Here is a 19,703-nt window from a genome sequence, read left to right as displayed (position 1 = left end):
CAGTAAAGGAAACAAAAGAAAAATTTGGATTAGGTATTAAAATTCATGGAGACGAAGTAAAAACTTTGAGGTTCGCCGATGACGTTGTAATGCTGTCAGAGACGGCAAAGGACTTGGAAGAGCAGTTGAACGGAATGGACAGTGTCTTGAAAGGAGGATACAAGATGAACATTAACAAAAGCAAAACGAGGATAATGGAATGTAGTCAAATTAAATCGGGTGATGCTGAGGGAATTAGATTAAGAAATGAGACACTTATAGTTGTAAAGGAGTTTTGCTATTTAGGAAGTAAAATAACTGATGATGGTCGAAGTAGAGAGGATATAAAATGTAGACTGGCAATGGCAAGGAAAGCGTTTCTGAAGAAGAGAAATTTGTTAACATCTAATATAGATTTATGTATCAGGAAGTCGTTTCTGAAAGTATTTGTTTGGAGTGTAGCCATGTATGGAAGTGAAACATGGACGATAACTAGTTTGGACAAGAAGAGAATAGAAGCTTTCGAAATTTGGTGCTAAGAGAAGAATACTGAAGATAAGGTGGATAGATCACGTAACTAATGAGGAGGTATTGAATAGGATTGGGGAGAAGAGAAGTTTGTGGCACAACTTGACTAGAAGAAGGGATCGGTTGGTAGGACATGTTTTGAGGCATCAAGTGATCACAAATTTAGCATTGGAGGGCAGCGTGGAGGGTAAAAATCGTAGAGGGAGACCGAGAGATGAGTACACTAAGCAGATTCGGAAGGATGTAGGTTGCAGTAGGTACTGGGAGATGAAGCAGCTTGCACAGGATAGAGTAGCATGGAGAGCTGCATCAAACCAGTCTCAGGACTGAAGACAACAACAACAACAACAACAAATTTTTTTAACAACTGCTGTAGTACAGTCCATTGACTTAAAGCTATGGTTATGCATTGCACTGTGGTATGCAAACGTAGCTTCTTGTGCTGCCAACTGCCTATCAATTTCTGTTACTGATTTTAAGTTTACATAGTAGTCACTCACGCATTCATTTGCTCTTTTCGTTTGATCACTCGTGCAATGTTTCTTCGTCTTAATATGATTCACAATGTCAGACCTTCCACCATGACGAATAGCAAATTTTAACCTGCACAACGTACATTCTATGGTTTCTCCACTACCAATGATAAAAGGAAACTCGCTTTTTATATTGCTGTTAAAAATACACTTTCGTATTGGCATAGTGAAACACTGATTGCACATTGCAAAACATTAACAGTGTGGTGACGGAAGCCAGAGAGCAAGTATCAGTGGTGTAGAGTGTCTCTGGACTGAAAGGACGGATTCAGTGGATCAATTTAGAAGAGAAGAATCTTCATTGTTATTCATAACCTATAGTGCGTTTAAAATTATTTGTGATTTTTGACAGTTCAGTACATGTCTGGGGTATGTTGAAAGTCATAGCACACTTCCTAGCGTAAATAATTGTGCAGTTAATAGCAAGTCAAACAACCAGTAGCGTAAAATATTCTAGCCAAGTGGAATCATTAAAAAAAAGAGGGGCATTTGAGCGTTCCCCAAAAAATTTTCGGGACAGCGGGACATTTTGGTAAAAAATGGGACTATCCCGGGAAAAATGGGACGAATGGACACCCTAGTTTAGTTATCTACGCTGAAACCTGGGTTAACACTTAACACTAGGTGCTTTTTTCGCAATCGAGGAGGGTTTTTAGTTTTTTAACCTCATAAATGTTGTTACTGTATTAGCTTTAGCTGGTCTTAAATGTAGTTATGACAAGTGCGTATTTTTTGTTCCCAAGTTGAAATATTCGGGCCATATGACTAATCAATTAGGCATTCACTCAGCTTAAAACCATTTGGACACTATTTGCCACCTATCACTGCTAAAGATTGTGCCGTAACTGCAGTCTGTTTTGGGGAAGTTGACTTATTACATTAAATTCATCCAAAATGCAGCTTAAATCACTGCTCTGTTTCACTGCCTTCAGCAGACGTATGTGCTTTTTCAATGGACAAGGGAATTTCGATATACTTTTCAAAAACCTAAGAATGAACTTCTCAGTGACCCTTGCCTCATGCCTTTTGATCTGGTGAAGACACTTATCATACCAATGGACACATCTGATGTTGGCCTAGTGGCAGTGCTGTCACACAAGGTTGCTCCCTACACAAGATTGGCCCCTCGGAATGACCCATTGCGTTCACATGCCAGTTGCTTACTGAGACCCAACATAATTACAGCTAGATAGAGGAGGCGGCTCTGGCCATCATCATTGGTGTGTATAAATTTCACCGGTACCTCTATGGAAGATGGTTTACTTTAATCACTGACTACAAGCCATTCACTTCTTTGTTTCATCTGTCCAAGGATATACTGGATCAAACAACTCAGAAACTTCAATTTTGGACATTGATTATGTCCAATTACAATTATGATATTGTGTATAGGCCCACCATTAAGAACACAAATGCAGATACACTTTCATGTCTGCCAATGAGTGAAGATCCAGGTATCAATTCATCAGAAGATTCTTTATGTCAGCTGGATCATCCTGAACTTGAAAAACTGAAATACTTCCTCATCGATGCACAGATCATTTCTTCGGCCAAAGTACACAATCCACAACTGAAATGGCTTTCTCAATTCATTCAACACAGATGATCGACTAACAGACTGGGGATCATTGGTCCTGTCATTTGCCCTTGCTATCCACAATGTGAGGCATTGTCTATACAGCAAGGTGTTATTCTTGTTCACTCACCAAATGACCATACTCTAGTCCTAGTTGCTCTTGAGGGTCAAACTTCTGTTTTACACTAGCTCCGCATGGGACACTGGAGTCTGGTCAAGACCAAACAGCACGTTTGTTGACATTCTACTTTGTTTGGACTATTTTTAAAACGATTGAATGCATCGCTGTGCAATGTCAAGCACGTTCTGAGAATTATGCAGTGCCTTGGAAACAGAATTTCAGTTGGCCTCATCCTACTGTATTCATATTCACTTTTGTAGCCCATTCTGGAATACAAGATGGCTGATTTTAGTGTAAGCACACAGTATATTTTCCATTTGTGTCCCTATGCACCCTTACATCGTCAGTGAGCAATGTGTGTGCATGGGAGGCTATTTTTTGTTTAGAGGGATTACCAAATATGAGTGTTTCTGACAATGGAACTCAATTTGTTTCTGTATAATTTTGCCAGTTTTGTTGCCTCAATGGAATCAAGCATTTGACTACAACAACTTTCTCACCCTAAAGGAATGGGGAAGCCTAACACTTTGTGAGAACATTTAAGATGCAGATGATGAAGCTCTGCCAAGAAAATTCCAGAGAGAATGCTCTTCTCTTATTCTTCAGTTCTTTTCAATCTCTGCCTCCTAATGGCAAATCTCCAGCAGAGCTACATGGACATCACCACGGTACTATTTTGAGCTTATCGCATCCCCAAAAAGTGCCGTCGCCTCAGCACTTTTGCACAAAGTTCACAGGGTCTGACAACGTATACTTCTGCGTATATAATCAGCAACATACCTGGGACCCGCACACTGTGGTTGTCATTTAGGGGTGAGCACATTATGATGTCATGCCGTCTTCTGGTCATATTTGTTGCTGGCACCAGAATCAATTGAGAGCCCACCCTTATGATGATTATGGTGATTGTGTCATGAGATTTCATTCCAAAGATTCTGGCTGGTTGTCACCCTGAGCTTCAGTTGGCCTTTGCATCACAGGGCCTCCATCCAACTAAATGGAGTCTCCTCTGGCCAGCTCCACCTCCAGGCTGCAGCCACCTCTGCACGCCTTCAAGCAGCTTTTGCCACCAGTGCCACCTTCCCCGCTGCCAACCCACACAAATCTGATCCTGTTACCACCGCACAACCCTGTCCCCTCAGACCTGAATGCACCGACATCATCCCTGTTGCGACTACCTTCAAGAACCACCAGGAACGCCTCATGTCCTGGTGCCACTGAAGATCTGCCCCAGGTGTGCGCCCTGCTGACAGTTTCCTGGCAGATGTTTCCTCGCAGTTGCAAGACAAATGTCAGTGTGTGCGTTAGTGGGAGCTATCTGTCAGAGTTCTGCCACCAGTTTTCTAATCTATGGTAGTGCTCCTCCCCCGCCACCGCTCAACAGTTTCCCGATGACCGTGCATCAATTCGGTGAGGGATGGGGATGGTGTGGTACTCACGACTTCAGATAGTACCACACTACAATCGATAAGCTGCACTCTAAACACACTTAGCACAGCAGTTGTAAGAACTTTACCACAGTCTGTCAGGAGCCACAGTTGCCAACCCCTTTGAAATGCGATTGATCAATGCCTCAAATACTGGAGCACTGAGCTATAGTTGACTGTTCTCTTCAGTGCACCGAGTTGTATACGGTCTCCACTTACTGCTGAGTCTACAAGCTGCAATGTTTATCCACCATCTCCGAGGCTTAGGACCCATAGGGCAACAGGAAGCTGGAAGTTGAGGGGTGGAATGACTGAGCATTATGGAACCTTTACTTTTTTGTTTGATAGATAGATAGAGAAACCAGAAATTAATAAAATTCAACAAGTAACAGTGCCCAAAAATCATTCATTATCAAACGTTACCCATAGTTTTAAAAAAACAAGTGTAAAGACATCTGTATTGAACAACAGACTTGCAGCACCTCAACATTCACAAATGTTAAATAATAAAATATTCCACCTATTAAGTATAAACTGGTATCTCATGAAAGCTTGCCAGTTGGCAATAAGAAAATTTACAGAAAGTCCTGAAATGACTTTGTGACTTCAGTATAATAAAATTAATAACAGTACAAAACATGACAAACAGCTCCCCTATGCTAGTGTCACTCACTCTATATGTCTATTCAATAATACATTAACAACACTACATAAAAGACAGACTAGCAGTTAATTATGGTGCATTAAAATAAGTTCCGAGAGAGAGAGAGAGAGAGAGAGAGAGAGAGAGAGAGAGAGAGAGAGAATCATCATCATCATCATCATCATCATCATCATCATCATCATCGAACCAAAAAAAATTTTGCAGATAGGCAACTATTAATGAAATAAAGCAATGTGTATTCCCTTCTATCAGTGTGTGGCTGTGGAGTGGAGTACTTCCATACAATGTTAATCTTTCCTCTTGTTCTTGATTCTCCTGCCCATAACAACACACTCCTATGCATCTGCTATAGTGTTTTCAGAATGACACAGTGCAATAAAATGTCACCTGTAACAAACTTGAGTTTGTAACTTGCAGGAGCAATGTTGAAAGGTAGTCAATTCCACAGTAATCCACAAGGCCACTTCATTGGAAGCACGGTAAGCACTATAAGTGATTTACTATGACACTGTGATCAATGCCAATCTCAAATACCAGAAACACTTAGCATCCTTGCTGGCATTGCCTATCCCGTGGACATAATCCCAGCTCGGGCGTATAATCCTGAATGCATATTACAACCCTGTTGCTGTCAAACATTAACCGTCAGAGTTCGTCCATGGCGTCACAGTAACTTACGTCTCACTGCCCTCACCTCATTGCATGCCTCATGCCGCGCCAGCGAGACTCCTACCAGCCAATAGCCACATCCATGTCAGCATCGGACAGGAACTCGATGCCAGTCAGAGGTGAAGTCTTTAGTTGCAAGATGCAACTAAAGACAAGGTACATTAGGCATTGTAGGTCAGCTCTGGCCTCTACGTAGGCATCACTCAGAGGCACAGTGATAGGACTTTGTTATTTTAGAGAACTTGCAATAATTTAAAATGTCTAATTGTGCTGGACATTTCACAAGAAGCAGCATCCTTTAAGTCAAATATTTATTTATATTTACTAAATATTATTTTAGTACTAATTGTTGGGAATCTTTCTGATTGAAAATAACCTATGCCACTGTCCTGCATTCCCAACAGGAAGGTTCCCTCCAGATGGCTCAAACAGGATGGCATAAGTAAGTGTAAGTGTGTGTGTGTGTGTGTGTGTGTGTGTGTGTGTGTGTGTGTGTGTGTGTGTGTGTGTGTGTGTGTGTTGGCAGGGGGGGGGGGGGGGGGGATGATTTTTGACAAAGGCCTCGTTGGCTGAATGCTAGCTTCTGACAGTCTCTTTGTTGTGCCTATGCGTGACCAAACATGTCTGCTATATGGTGAGTAGTAACTATCCTTTACAAAACACTGTTATATTCCATTCTGGATTATCTATTGTTTAAAGGTCAGGTACAATTTTTCACTAGCTGTAGTTTGAGTCACAATCAGAGTTTCACCACAATCTAACATAATCAGTTTTCGATCTGATTGTTGTGCAACACCAAATCAAAATGGTTACTTTCTCCACACTAATTAGTGCATTTCTTGAAACTGCAGCAAATTTGTTGTTAGTCAATATTTACAGTCTGCCCTGTGCTTGAATTGCTCAGTTACGGATTTTATTCAGTGAAAGGTAATTCTACAGAATATCCTAAACAGTTCTTTTTTTTTACAACTACATAATTTGTAAATGTTGCTTGTTTAGGTTAAACTATATACAATGCTCATACAACTTGAGTAATAGCACTGCAGAAACAAATGGTAAGTTCCATCATAGTTACTAGTTATATATCTAAAAACAAAGTTGATGTGACTTACCAAACAAAAGCGCTGGCAGGTCGATAGATACACAAACAAACACAAACATATACACAAAATTCAAGCTTTCGCAACTAACGGTTGCTTCTTCAGGAAAGAGGGAAGGAGAGGGAAAGACGAAAGGATGTGGGTTTTAAGGGAGAGAGTAAGGAGTCATTCCAATCCCGGGAGCGAAAAGGCTTACCTTAAAGGGAAGAAAGGACAGGTATACACACACACACACACACACACACACACACACACACACACACACACACATACATATCCATATCCATCCGCACATACACAGACACAAGCTATATATATAATTTAAAAGAAAAAAGCTGTAATAATTTCTCTGATAAATTACACGTCTCAATAATGTGAGCCCTGAAATGAAACAAAAAATTAATAATCACTGCAAAATAATAATAACACTTATAAACAGATTAATTTTGTTAAAAGTAATGGGAAGACCACGGTGGACCAACAAAATATTATAGAAAGGACACACTGCTGCTAACCTCAGAGGACATGCGGAGGGACAGGAGGGCCTGTTGTATTTTTGGAATGGGGTCCTTGCGGCAGGGTTTGTAGGTGGTCATCTGCCATGTAATTCCTATGGATCACAACCATAGTGGTGGAGCCATTGTCAGCAGATAAAACTGTAAGGTTAGAATCCTTATTTTGCTGGGGGATTTCTGTGGGTGTATGGTTGGATTCCATGTTGAAGAAAATGAGGAATATTGGTGAAGCAAGGTTTGAGGTTAAGAAATTCTGTAATTTTAACTGGGAATGAGGGGGAGGGGTGTGGCAGGTTGGGGGCTGTCGGGGTGACCCATGGTTGGATAGAGTGAAATGAACCAGGCAGGGTTTAATATTGGTTTTGTGTAGAGCTTGATTGGTAGTGTCAGTGAAAAAAATATTTCCATATAGAAAGTGCGAGGAGGAGAGAAGTTCTCTACCAAGTCCAACATGAGTGACTCTGGTAATGAGGCATGAGGTAAGACCTTTGGAGATGATTGCTACTTCTGTGGTACTAAGATGTCTGCTACAAGAGAAAAGGTTCACGGCAGTGTTTTGGATCTTTTTAGGTTCTGGATTCTGTGTGGTGATGGGGAGTTTGTCAGTGAGGCAAGATTAGCCAGCTTTGAGGGGATGCAAGGAAGGCTGAGAGGTTCTTGTTGAAGTGTTGGATAGTGGTTGTCTAAGGTGGGGGGAGGTGGTGAACAAGATGGAGATGTTTTTGAGGTGGTGGTGTGCTCACTGCTCTAGTTCTTGGATGGAAAGTGTTTTAATGTGTGAGATGGGATGCAGGAATTTGGAAATGCAGAGCATGAGAAATTTACAGATGGAGAGGAGATATTGCAAGGAGATATTGCAAGGAGATTTGGACTGTATTTATTAACAATAAAATAAGGCTTTTTGCAGATGACACAGTTATCTGTAAAGAAGTACCGTCCGAGAAAAGCTGCAAAAATATTCAGTCAGAGCTTCATAAGATTTCAATGTGTTGTAGAGATTGGCAATTTGCTCTAAATCTTCAGAAATGTAAAATTTTACACCACATAAAATGAAAAAAATGCAGTATCTTATGACTATAACATCAATGAGTCCTGTTGGAATTGGCAAACTCATACATATACCTGGATGTAACACTTCGTAGGAATATTAAACTGAATCATCGCAAAGATTCAGACATGTGTAAAGCAACTTCAGTATTGGTAGAATACTGGGAAATAGATTGCCTGCAAAAAAACTCATTTGACCCATCCTAGAATATTGCTGAAGTGTGTGGGGCCCATACCAGATAAGACAAATGGGGGATATTTAACATTACAGAGAAGGGCAGCATGAATGGTCACAAATTAGTTTAATCCATGGGAGAGTATCACAGAGATACTGAAGAAACTGAACTGGAAGTTTATTGAAGACAGATGTAAACCATTCCAAAAAATTCAGTTAATAAATTCAAGAATTGGCCTTAAATGATTACTCTAGGGATATACTACAACCCCTCACATAGGAGTCATGAGGATAAGATTAGAATTATTACTGCACGCACAGAGCCATTCGAACAATCATTGTTCCCATGCTCCATAACTGAATGGAACAGGAAGACAACCCAATAACTGGTACAATGGGACCTAGCAGAGGCAACTTCATTGTTGTCAGAGTGTAGATGTAGATTTACATGGTCTTGTTGAATTACGTTACAGAGGACTATGGAGTGATAATTCAAACAGGCAGAGGTCCTTGTGAAAGGAGGAGTTGCAGCCAGAGATGGGCCATTTGATGGTGTTTCCATGGACAATGCAGGAACAGTATGCGGGTCTAGGTTCTGGTTACACATAGAGAAACTTTTCTGTATTGGTGTAGATGGAAGGAGCTAGGACCCATATTGGAGAATAAAAACGTGTAAAAACATGTACAAATATGTAGGAAGAACGCAAAATATGGAACAGATAAAGTAGGTAGAGGGAGTAGGCTGTACTGAAAAGTAATTATGTTCTGTTTGTGGGGTGCTCAACCGCACGTTCATCAGTGCCCGTACAAGGTCCGAAGTTTTACACAGTCCAATTTCTTTTTTACACAATCCAATCTAACCACTATCACAAATAATGATGATGAAATGATGAGGACAACACAAACACCCAGTCCCTGTGCAGAGAAAGTGTAAATAAACTAAAACTGTATTTAAGTTCCAACTCTCGGATATATAGTGGGATGCAGTTCAGTGGGCAAATGTGTGTGAAGGGAGGGGAACAGCAGTTTTGTTAGTTTTCAGTGCAGTGCATATTTTCCCACTGTCATGAATATCAAACATGACGACACATCTACAGTTTAACACCATTGCATTTTAAACAGATAAAACACACTTTATGTGCAACTATTTACCTCAACATGGTCAATGACTCTGCCAACAGTAGTGTACGTTTTCTCTGGTGGATCATTTTCCTCAGGAATGAATGACAAGGGAGCAGTTTCAGTCATGCCATAGAAAGTCTGCAAATAGGACACCAAAGTTATAAAACCCAGCAAATTTACTAGTTCATTAAAACTTAAGTAACTTATTTATTGTTCCTTACTGTAACTCTCTCAAGTCCAAATGTTCTGGTTAACTTTTCATACAGGTCTGGTGAAGATATTGCACCACCACTTGCCAAAATTTCTAATGAGTTTATTTTCAATCCAGAACTTTCTACAAAATTTAACAGATCTATATTCATAGTAGGGGTACCATACAGAACAGAGCATCTGCAACAAGAAACAAAAGCTGTGACTAAAGTAAACTGTTTTGGCTCTTCATCTCCTTTCCATCACACAACTTCAACAAAAAAGAAACAATAAGATTAAAATAATTTACTACAATTTTTTACTGAGTTAATGTATGGATGACACAGCTTGACATACATTTCAGACATGAACAGCTACAAGTGTAGTTTTAGAAGATAGTTCTTTCCTGGAATGATCATAATTCCACAGTATTGTCACGTAATAGCCTGAGTCATTAAGTTTGAATTTGGCCAAAACTTGAGTGCTGCTGAAATGAATGGGATGACTAACAATTGATACAGTAATAAATTTCTTCCATTTTTCAGGAAAGAACATAAAAAAAACATTAAGACTCAGTGATGTGGTATGTTAAACCATCAACAAAACTGACCCAGGCCTTAACAGATAAGGCATTTACAAAGTATGCTATAAGTTTAAACAGTGGTCTTTGACCAGAAAACCTCATGTCAAAGAATGATAGATATTATGTCAGGAAAATTGCAAATCCATATTCCAGCTAGTTTGAGAGCTTTCTATATTAGATTACTATTTAACCATACTTAGAAAAAATGATGATTGCAGGTTTTAGTGTTCACTGCTTGTAAAAAATCTCAGCTGCTAATTGACATTTTCTTCATGCACATACCATTGCTTAATGGCTTCTCTTTTCACTGACTAGTGACCTGTTCTCATACAAATACTTAACAAAATAATAGTTTATGGTGAAAATGGAAGCAAGCATTTTGACTGTGTAACTTTCTTATATACTATTTAATAACATGACATGTCATACTCTGAGAAGTCCTGATACGACTTATTCCAATTAAGTACAGTTTATCTTCCCACACACTGGTTTCACTTCGTACACTTCACATTTTTTAATTGTCTTTGTCCACAATATCATTAAGTGTTGCATTTAATTCCTGTCTCTCTCTCTCTCTCTCTCTCTCTCTCTCTCTCTCTCTCTCTCTCTCTCTCTCTCTCTCTCTCTCTGTGTGTGTGTGTGTGCGTGTGTGTAGTTGACACCTGGTCCTTTTTCTCTATTCTTTTCCACTAATTTCTCTATTTTTTCACTTAATTATTGTGAATGAGTTTAGTCACTTTATAGACTGAGCAGTCTGGTGTACCTACTGAGAAATTAGAGATTAAAAATTAGCCTTTTCAATAACAGCACAAGCTTTTGCGGCATGAGCAAAGTTAAGGTACAAATTTCTTTAGACTGGGTGCACTGCTGAATGTACCAATATGTATTATTATTTTTGGCATGGTAAATGACAAGTATTATAGTCTATTTAAGAACCTGGTGCACTTCTCCAAGCTTACTAAAGCTTTTTCAGTGGCAGAATCTGTACACAATGTCAACAAGATATCAGCCGATTTTTTTCATCGTAGCTGTCAAACACATTCAGGCAATCAACACAAAGAGCACTGTTTATCCTCTCTTGTACACTGATTCTCCATGACTGTTGATTTTCATCTGTAGCATTTCCATTAGTTATCATTTGAGCTGTGACTTCTATTGAAACTGTATCTGTCCTTGTTTCAATTAACATTCAATTTACAGTTAAACATAACTATTTAGTGGGTCTGTGTAAGTTTTGATGCTTTTTCTACATAGATTTTTGATCACAGGACACAGTCCACCAGAGGTGATATTTTGTGGGTTTGCCTCATCTGAGTTCAGGTATAGTTGTAGCATTTGGTTCAGAAGACTCAACTAGTCTTGTGACAGTTGTGACCCTGGCGTGATTAGCCAGTGTGAATAAACCTGCATTACGATAGTAATTATGCTCAATTTCTCAAAAAGTCAAAATTTTCCACACTGGCAGATGTACCCGCCGCAGGAAGATTCACAGTTTGAATAACTCATTTTGACCACACAATCCTACACTATGGTTTACTCAAGTTAAGGCAATTTCTCTTCACTCGAGTAACCACAGACTCCACAGAATTTGCTCTGGTGTTGCAGACGTCCAGGACATAACAACCACAGCACCTGAAACAGTCATACGAGAAGCTCAAGGGAGAGCTGATAAGCAGAGTATCTGCCTCACAAGAAGAGCACATGATGCAAGTACTTACACAGGAAGACATCGGAGACAGAAACACATCACAGTATCTCCAACATCTACTCAACAGCGCCAACACAGGCACGATACCAGATACAGTGCTCCACACACTGGAGCACCCAACTGCCAGCTCAAGTAAATGCCACTGAAGCGGCCCAGACAGACGCCACTTGATGCCATAGCAGATGCAGCAGGTAGAATTCACGACACTATTGTGCCACCCCACACAGTTCAGCAGCACCAGCACCAGCACGTAACAGCACATCGTTGGCCACAGTGATTCATGCACATTATGAATACCTCGTTAACAAGGTTGATGCCTTAAGCCAAGAAACCAGTAAGCTATTCTCTTGCCACAATCAGAGGTCAACAAGTCATTCCTCCATGAACTCTCCAGTAGTGAGCAGCACAGCAGAGCCTTTGTCTGACATTTTTTGGTGACACTGGAAATTCAAAGACCAGGCATGTAAATGCACTGTGTGCTTTCCCAAACAGTAACGGCAATTGGACATACATGCACTCACTTGACAGTTGCCATCCTTGTGCTCCTTCATAATGGATTGGAAGATACAATGGATGTTTCTCGTGGATGCAGGATTGATTTTTAACACTGATCCTGTTGCCTGAGCATTGGCAGCCAACTTCACTCTACCTCTCTGCAGCCAAAAACTCTAGCACAGTAACCTTCAGCACACAACACATGGAAATGAATTTGGGATTATCTCGCACTTCTGTTTGGAACTTTACCATAGCACACATGACTTAATCCATTAACTGAGCTGACTTTCTGGTGCACTACTGTCTACTGCCAGACATCGTCAACATGTACATTATGTGATAAGTATCTGTACACCCTCAAAAGCATACGTTTATCCATATTAGGTGCACTGTGCTGCCACCTACTGCCAGGTACTCCATATCAGCGACCTCAGTAGTCGTTAAACTTCATGAGAGCAGAATAGGGTGCTCCGCAGAACTCACGGACTTTGAATGTGGTCAAGTGATTGGGTGTTACTTGTGTCATACGTCTGTACACAAGATTTCCACACTCTTGAATATCCCTAGGTACACTGTTTCAGATTTGATAGTGAAGTGGAAATGTGAAGGGACATGTACAGCACAAAAGTGTACAGGCTGACCTCATCTGTTGAATGACAGAGACCGCTGACAGTTGAAGAGTGTTGTAATGTGTAATAGGCAGACTTCTATCCAGACCGTTACACAGGAATTCCAAACTGCATCAGGACCTACTGCAAGTACTATGACTGTTAAGCGGGAGGTGCGAAAACTGATTTCATGGTGGGGCAGTTGCTCATAAACCACCCATCACACCGGTATATACCAAACGATGCCTCGGTTGGTGTAAGGAGCATAAACACTGGATGACTGAACAGTGGAAAAACATTGCGTGGAGTGAAGAATCACAGTAGACAATGTGGTTATCCGATGGCAGGATGTGAATATGGTGAATGCCTGGTGAACATCATCTGCCAGCATGTGTAATGGGAACAGTAAAATTTTGAGGCAGTGGTGTTAGGGTGTGGTCATGTTTTTCATGGAGGGAGCTTGCACCCCTTATTTTGCGTGGCAGTATCACAGCACAGGCCTTCATTGATGTTTTAAGCATCTACTAGCACTTTTGAAGGCCAATTCAGGGATGGCAATTGCGTCTTTCAACACGATCGAGCACCTGCTCATAATGTATGGCCTCTGGCTGAGCAGTTACATGGCAATAACCTCCCTGTAATGGACTGGCCTGCACAGAGTCCCGACCTGAATCCTATAGAACACCTTTTGGATGTTTTGGACTGCCGACTTCATGCCAGGCCTCATCACCTGACACTGATACCTCTCCTCAGTGCAGCACTCCATGAAGAATGGGCTGCCATTCTCCAAGAAACACTCCTGCACCTGACTGAATGTACACCTGCAAGAGTGGAAGCTGTCATCAAGGCTAAGGATGGGCCAACACCATACTGAATTCCAACATTAGTGATGGAGGGTGCCACGAACTTTTAAGTCATTTTCAGCCAGGTGTCCAGATACTTTTGATTACATAGTGTATCTCATCACTGGCCTAGCTGCTACTGGTTTTTGATGCAGTGCAGCAATGAACAGTGCCAAGCTTATCCAGTCGGTAGGCAGCAGATACACCAAGCTCCTGTAGCAGTTCCCAGGTACTACATTACCTTCAGGTGCACTTAACGAGGTATGTCACAACCTTGTGCACTACATTAAGACTTCTGTAGCCCACCAATTTCATATAGGCGAAGAGGATTTACTCCTGATAGCTATGCTGTTGCCAAGGCGGAATACAATATTAAGCAGAAGGAAGGCATCATTCACCTTTCCCGTAGTCCATGGTCATTGTCTCCACAATTGGCGCCCATGTTGTCTGGCATATTATATCAAGTCAAACTGCAGTCAGTTCAGCACTGGAACAAGACACAGATGGTGCACTGAAGCCAACTGCATTTTATTCACACAATCTCTATCACAATTAAAAAGGAAGTGAGTTTGACTGCAAAGTATTTAATACTTTGCACACAGTTGGAGGCAAGAGTGTTTACCATTTTCCCCAGCGACAAAACCCTTCTGTGCCTTCCAAGAGATTAATGATAAATGCACGCCACAGCAATACAATCAGTTGGAATTTATCACTCAATTTGGCACTGACATACACTACACAGCCGGAACTGATAAAACAGTAGTTTGACTGCCTACCCCATGTAAACAGCACAATGAATGCTATAGATTTTGCTAACTTCCTAAAGCACAAAAGTCAGATCAGAAGCTTCAGGGCCTTCTCAAAGATGCTTCCTATAATCTTCAGCTGAAACTGATTGGTGTTCCTGCCACAAATGTAAAGCTTTATTGTGAAGTCTCTCCAGACAAGCTACTGAGAGCCTTCATAACTTTCACCATCCTGGTATCAGATCTACAGTTTAACTGATTGCTAACCATTTCATTTGGTCTGGTATGCAGAAAGATTATCATGTGTGGACTCATGCATGTGTTCAGTGTCAATGTAGTGAAGTATGTCACTACATGCACATTCCTGTGTCTGTGTGAAATTTCCCTGATGCAGCCACATGATTTGCACATGTGCCTTTACTGAATAGTCAACAATACCTATTAAAAGCAATCAACTGATTTACCCACTGGCCTGAAGCCATACCAGTCAACAATATTTCAGCAGGAACACTGGCCGCCGCCTCCATTTCACATTGGATTTCAAGCTTTGGTTGTTTGCTACATATCACAACAGACCACAGCCAACAATTTGAGTCTAAATTGTTTGCCCAGCTGAGCAAACTCTGTTGTGCCGTACATCACAAGACCACACACTATCACTCAACAAGTAATGGCTAGAGAGAACACTGCCACAGTTCATTAGGAGCCACAATCATGTGTAATGATCCACACTGGACATCAACCATACCATTGGTCTTGCTCAGTATGTGAAGCGTTTATGAACCTGACCTGGACTCTCCATCAGTTGAGCTCATTTATGTGACAAAGCCCAGTAACTGCCAAGTGAGGCAACTCTTCTAAGTGCAGTCAAGATGGATGACATCAATCTTACATATTTCATTTCTTGCCCAAGGGAACAGGTGAATCAAATCCAACCTCACAAAGCACCAAGACATGGAACTTCACCTACCTATATGCACACATGTTATGCTATGCACAGATAGAGTGAAACTCGCAGTGACAGTTCCATACACGGGCCCTTGTCATGTCACTAGCTGAGACAAAAGAACCACATAAATTTTGTATCAATGTCAAACCCAGTCTTCATGTTACCTGCATTACTACAAATGCTTGCACAATGTAACCAGCCACATTTCCAGGTGAATGAGAAACTCAACCCAAGTGCTGAACACGCCTTGGATGGCACGTACATTTCCCATTTCAATTCGTTGATGACAATCCACCTTCCCCAGAGTAGGGGCTGATGTAGCAGCAAACATCAGCACATCATCAAAGAGCTATGAGTTGGTGTGTGTGTGTGTGTGTGTGTGTGTGTGTGTGTGTGTGTGTGTGTGTGTGTGTGTTCAATTCATGTTTCGTTTACAGTGACTATTTAGTGTGTCTGTATAATTGTCTGTAGTTTGTTCTAAATAAATCACAGTACACCAGAATTTATATTTTGTACCTGTGCCTGGCTGAGTCGATGAATGTTTGTAACATTCAGTTCAGAAGACTATCAATTAGCCTTTAAGCACTTTGGTCTGCAACTAATTGTTAATTATGATGAGATTATTAAAAAAAAACTTACTTTTCTTTCAGTATTGCTTTTGCTGAATCCTCTCCTTTGAAACCCGCTGAAGGTAACACAAGTGTACACCCATGATGCAGTGAATTGAGAACTCCACACACATTTCCAAAACAGTGAAAAAAGGGCACTTGTAGACATATACGATGATGCTAGAACACAACAGATTCCCTGCTCTTGAATACCCATATTACTATATTTAAATCTCTCAGGTAATAGGTTAAATAATATATAACTTACCTTTTTATATAGGCCTGCTCTCTCACCCAAGAAATATGAGTTGTTGACAACACTATGGTGACTTAACAAGGTTGCTTTTGGATGTCCGGTTGTGCCCTATTAAAGATATACATATTAAAAACAAAGCAATTGCATAAACTATGAAAATGTAACAGAAAAAAATTAATTACACCAAACTGCCAATGGGACAATTTTGTATTATCATGCATAAAGAAAGGATTATATTTTCTTGTTAGCCAACTTTTGCATAATTTACCCGACACTAAGTTAAGAAGTAAAAAATTAACCACTTACTGTACAAATAAGGCCTCAATGCAATGGTTTAGAAAATAATATGTACCTTTTCTTGTCTAAGTGGCATAAGACCCTCTCTCAGTAGGCCTCTCAATTTAGAATTCTAATGTCGTGAGTCATTAAAATGAGAATAAGCCATGGAAGAGCTGAAAGTAGTCAAAACCAATCTCAACAATTTGAGAAAACTTGATTTTTAAACTGATGCATCAGAAAATGTACTTCTGTAGCTATTGCACATTTTGACATTAACAGGCCATTTCAAGCAATCCTGTTGGAGGAACATCTGCAGCTGAGCATTATACCAGAGGTTGAAAGTTGTAGATAGTGCGCCGCGCCTTGTACACATCCACTGCGCGGGGGAGGGGGGGCTCACAGCATCAAGTTACGATACCTGAACATGGACGTATAAGAGCCCAAAACCAGTCTTGTGATAACAAAAGAACTTTTACAACTCTAGCAGTACTTTCAAGCTCTGGTAGGAGGCAACTTCAGGCAATATTAGCTATGCAGATGGATTCCACAATGAATTTACAGTATTAACGCATTTTATGAACTGCCTCTAATGTTATGTTGACCTCTTCTTATGTTGTGGCTGTTTACAACAAAATAAATAAAGTAATTATTTTGTAGCCTAGTGGAAATAAATATCTTAATGCAAGGATTGCATCTATACATTCCAGTATGAAGACGATATGTACTTTCTATGCCACATAATCACTGTTTTTGAAACTTTCACATTAAACCTTGTTTAAAATAACTTTATGACTGACAATTAAGCGAGTCAAATGGTTGGCTTCAACAAGCCGCCAGGCACCTGGTAATAGTTCTTTCTCAACTGCCATGCACTTGCTGCATCACCTGTTTTGTAGGTTCATGCTGAGCCATGTCAAAAAATACTGCCAGCTGCCAATGGACTGTCAGTCTCAGGGTTATTTTAATTGAGCTATTACGTTTGGAACCCTTTAAATACGTATCTCATTTCATTAGATTTGATTGCTTTGCCTAGACCCAACTCATTGTCTTAATCTTTGTATTTTATTGGGCTATTCTTGAATTGTTTAACGCCTTAGATTCTGCAAATCATTCAGTAGTCTTACACAAACACTGCGAAAGGGGAGAAACATTAGATATCTTATAATATTCCAGAATTTGTGCACCATCACTATCTCCAGGGTTGCTCATAATAGAAATTGTTTTAATATGATACTGGGAAGTTCTGGGGGAAGACTATAAATAATGAAAGGAGCAAAGGCTTACAGTCATGCAAAAGGCTCCGCAAAATATGCATCAGAGTTGGTATACAATGTGACTGCTTTCAAAGGTGGCCCTGCCTCTTCTAGGATAGACAATGCCTGTCACAGGGCTAGAATAGGGTGTGCAAGTTGGGTAATGGGGCAGGTGTTGCTCCTTCCAAAAGGATATTTTTAATATGGAAAGGGGGTCGGGAGTAGACGTGATACAAAAATAATCCATGTTTTTTGTGCATAGGCATATGCTGTAAAATTTGAGAGCGACTGTGATAAAAGCTATGGGTATGCTTTATACAGCTTGAGTGCACCTTGAACATAGTTTTAGATTGCCATATGTTACCTAAAGTGTGTCTTCTTGATACATCATCATCTTGCTACCTTGTTCTGGTGGTCAGCACAATCCGTGCCACCACCATGCTTCACCATCCAACTCTTCTGCACTTTGTTCCATCTTGCAGTGAATGCCAACTGAAAGATCGCAACTTCGACTCCAAGCTATGGAATGACTGAACGAACATTTGTTTCAACTCTCCTGTATTTTAAAGCCCATGATACCTTCAATAGGAGGTATCACAGAATAAACAAGTGGCCCCAGCTGGTAGATACCTCACATTCTCCCCAATGTACCTTGAACCTCCCATAGCAGCTGTGTCAATATAAAGCAGTGCGGACAGTCTAATTTCGCCTTGCACACTATTTCTATCTATTTCCTCTTGCGATCATCTTTTGTCTGGATGATTCTTCTGGTGAACTAGGATACTTGCTAACAGATCCCGATACACTAATATCCCCATACTGAAGCTAAAGATGTCATGTACAAATTTCTTAACTGTACACATTACCAATGCTGTAGTACAGCTCCAACAGATAGGTGTAATAACTCTTAATTACACACATCATGACTGTAATACATATCCAACAGATACATATATTTCACACATCATAACTGATTACTATGCAGTTACTAACAGACCATAAATCCCCAAGAAAACATATTTCTTTCTATTCACTAGGTCAAAATTATCACAGCAAGTGATTGTTTTCTTTTACAATTCTGTACAAAACTCTCTTCATCAATATTTAAAATTTTTTTCACTTATGTAGATATTCTTTTTGCTTGGGCTTGATAATATAAGAGGACAAATTTGCTTTTAAATTTTCTAATGCTGACATCTCACATTTTCATTTAATATTTTTACACAGAACTTACAAATGTATACAACATTATTTTCTAGAAGTAACTAATACAGATTCCTTAACTTCCATGAGTACACCCCAATATTTCAAATTCTCTTGCATTTGTACATATGGAGATGTAAAAGGTCTCCACCCCTTGCAATTAGCACTGTTCTCATTACCTTCACTAGTAAGGAAAACCTCTCCAGATACATAACAATCTTCACTGTAACTATTTAATTACACTGTCAAATAATCATTAGACCTTACTGCACAATCTTTCTTTCTTTATTTCCATGACAGTGTCCCACTTCAATCCCTACAAATATGAGGTCTGTTCAAAAAATTCTGGAACATTCATAATTTCACACCAATGGTGTCTTGAAGCAAAATGCGCTTCCGTCCCTGCACAAGCCTGTGTTTAATGTGTAACTGCTGGAAGTTTCATTCTTGTATGTCCGTTAGTTATTTTTCACTACTTTTTTGAGTAGAACGTTGTCACACGGTTTGAGAATCTCAAGATGGCAGAGT

At 40.2% G+C, this 19,703-nt stretch overlaps 1 protein-coding gene across 2 annotated transcripts in view; it reads right to left on the bottom strand.

Annotated features, from left to right (window-relative positions):
- LOC126278951 (medium-chain acyl-CoA ligase ACSF2, mitochondrial-like) overlaps positions 1–19,703 on the bottom strand; it is a 216,190-nt gene that overhangs the window by 21,590 nt on the left and 174,897 nt on the right. For both annotated transcript variants that reach the window (XM_049979228.1, XM_049979229.1), the window contains 4 exons: positions 16,453–16,548; positions 16,216–16,364; positions 9,678–9,846; positions 9,487–9,594 (listed from right to left, as the gene is read on the bottom strand). In XM_049979228.1, the coding sequence (XP_049835185.1) occupies positions 9,487–9,594; positions 9,678–9,846; positions 16,216–16,364; positions 16,453–16,548 (522 nt within the window). The remainder of the gene's footprint in view (positions 1–9,486; positions 9,595–9,677; positions 9,847–16,215; positions 16,365–16,452; positions 16,549–19,703) is intronic.

The sequence above is a fragment of the Schistocerca gregaria genome, chromosome 6, assembly GCF_023897955.1.
Source record: "Schistocerca gregaria isolate iqSchGreg1 chromosome 6, iqSchGreg1.2, whole genome shotgun sequence".
In the NCBI taxonomy this organism is placed as follows: domain Eukaryota; kingdom Metazoa; phylum Arthropoda; class Insecta; order Orthoptera; family Acrididae; genus Schistocerca; species Schistocerca gregaria.
Note: the sequence above shows the minus strand (reverse complement) of the source record. Positions and strands in the feature narration are given on the sequence as shown.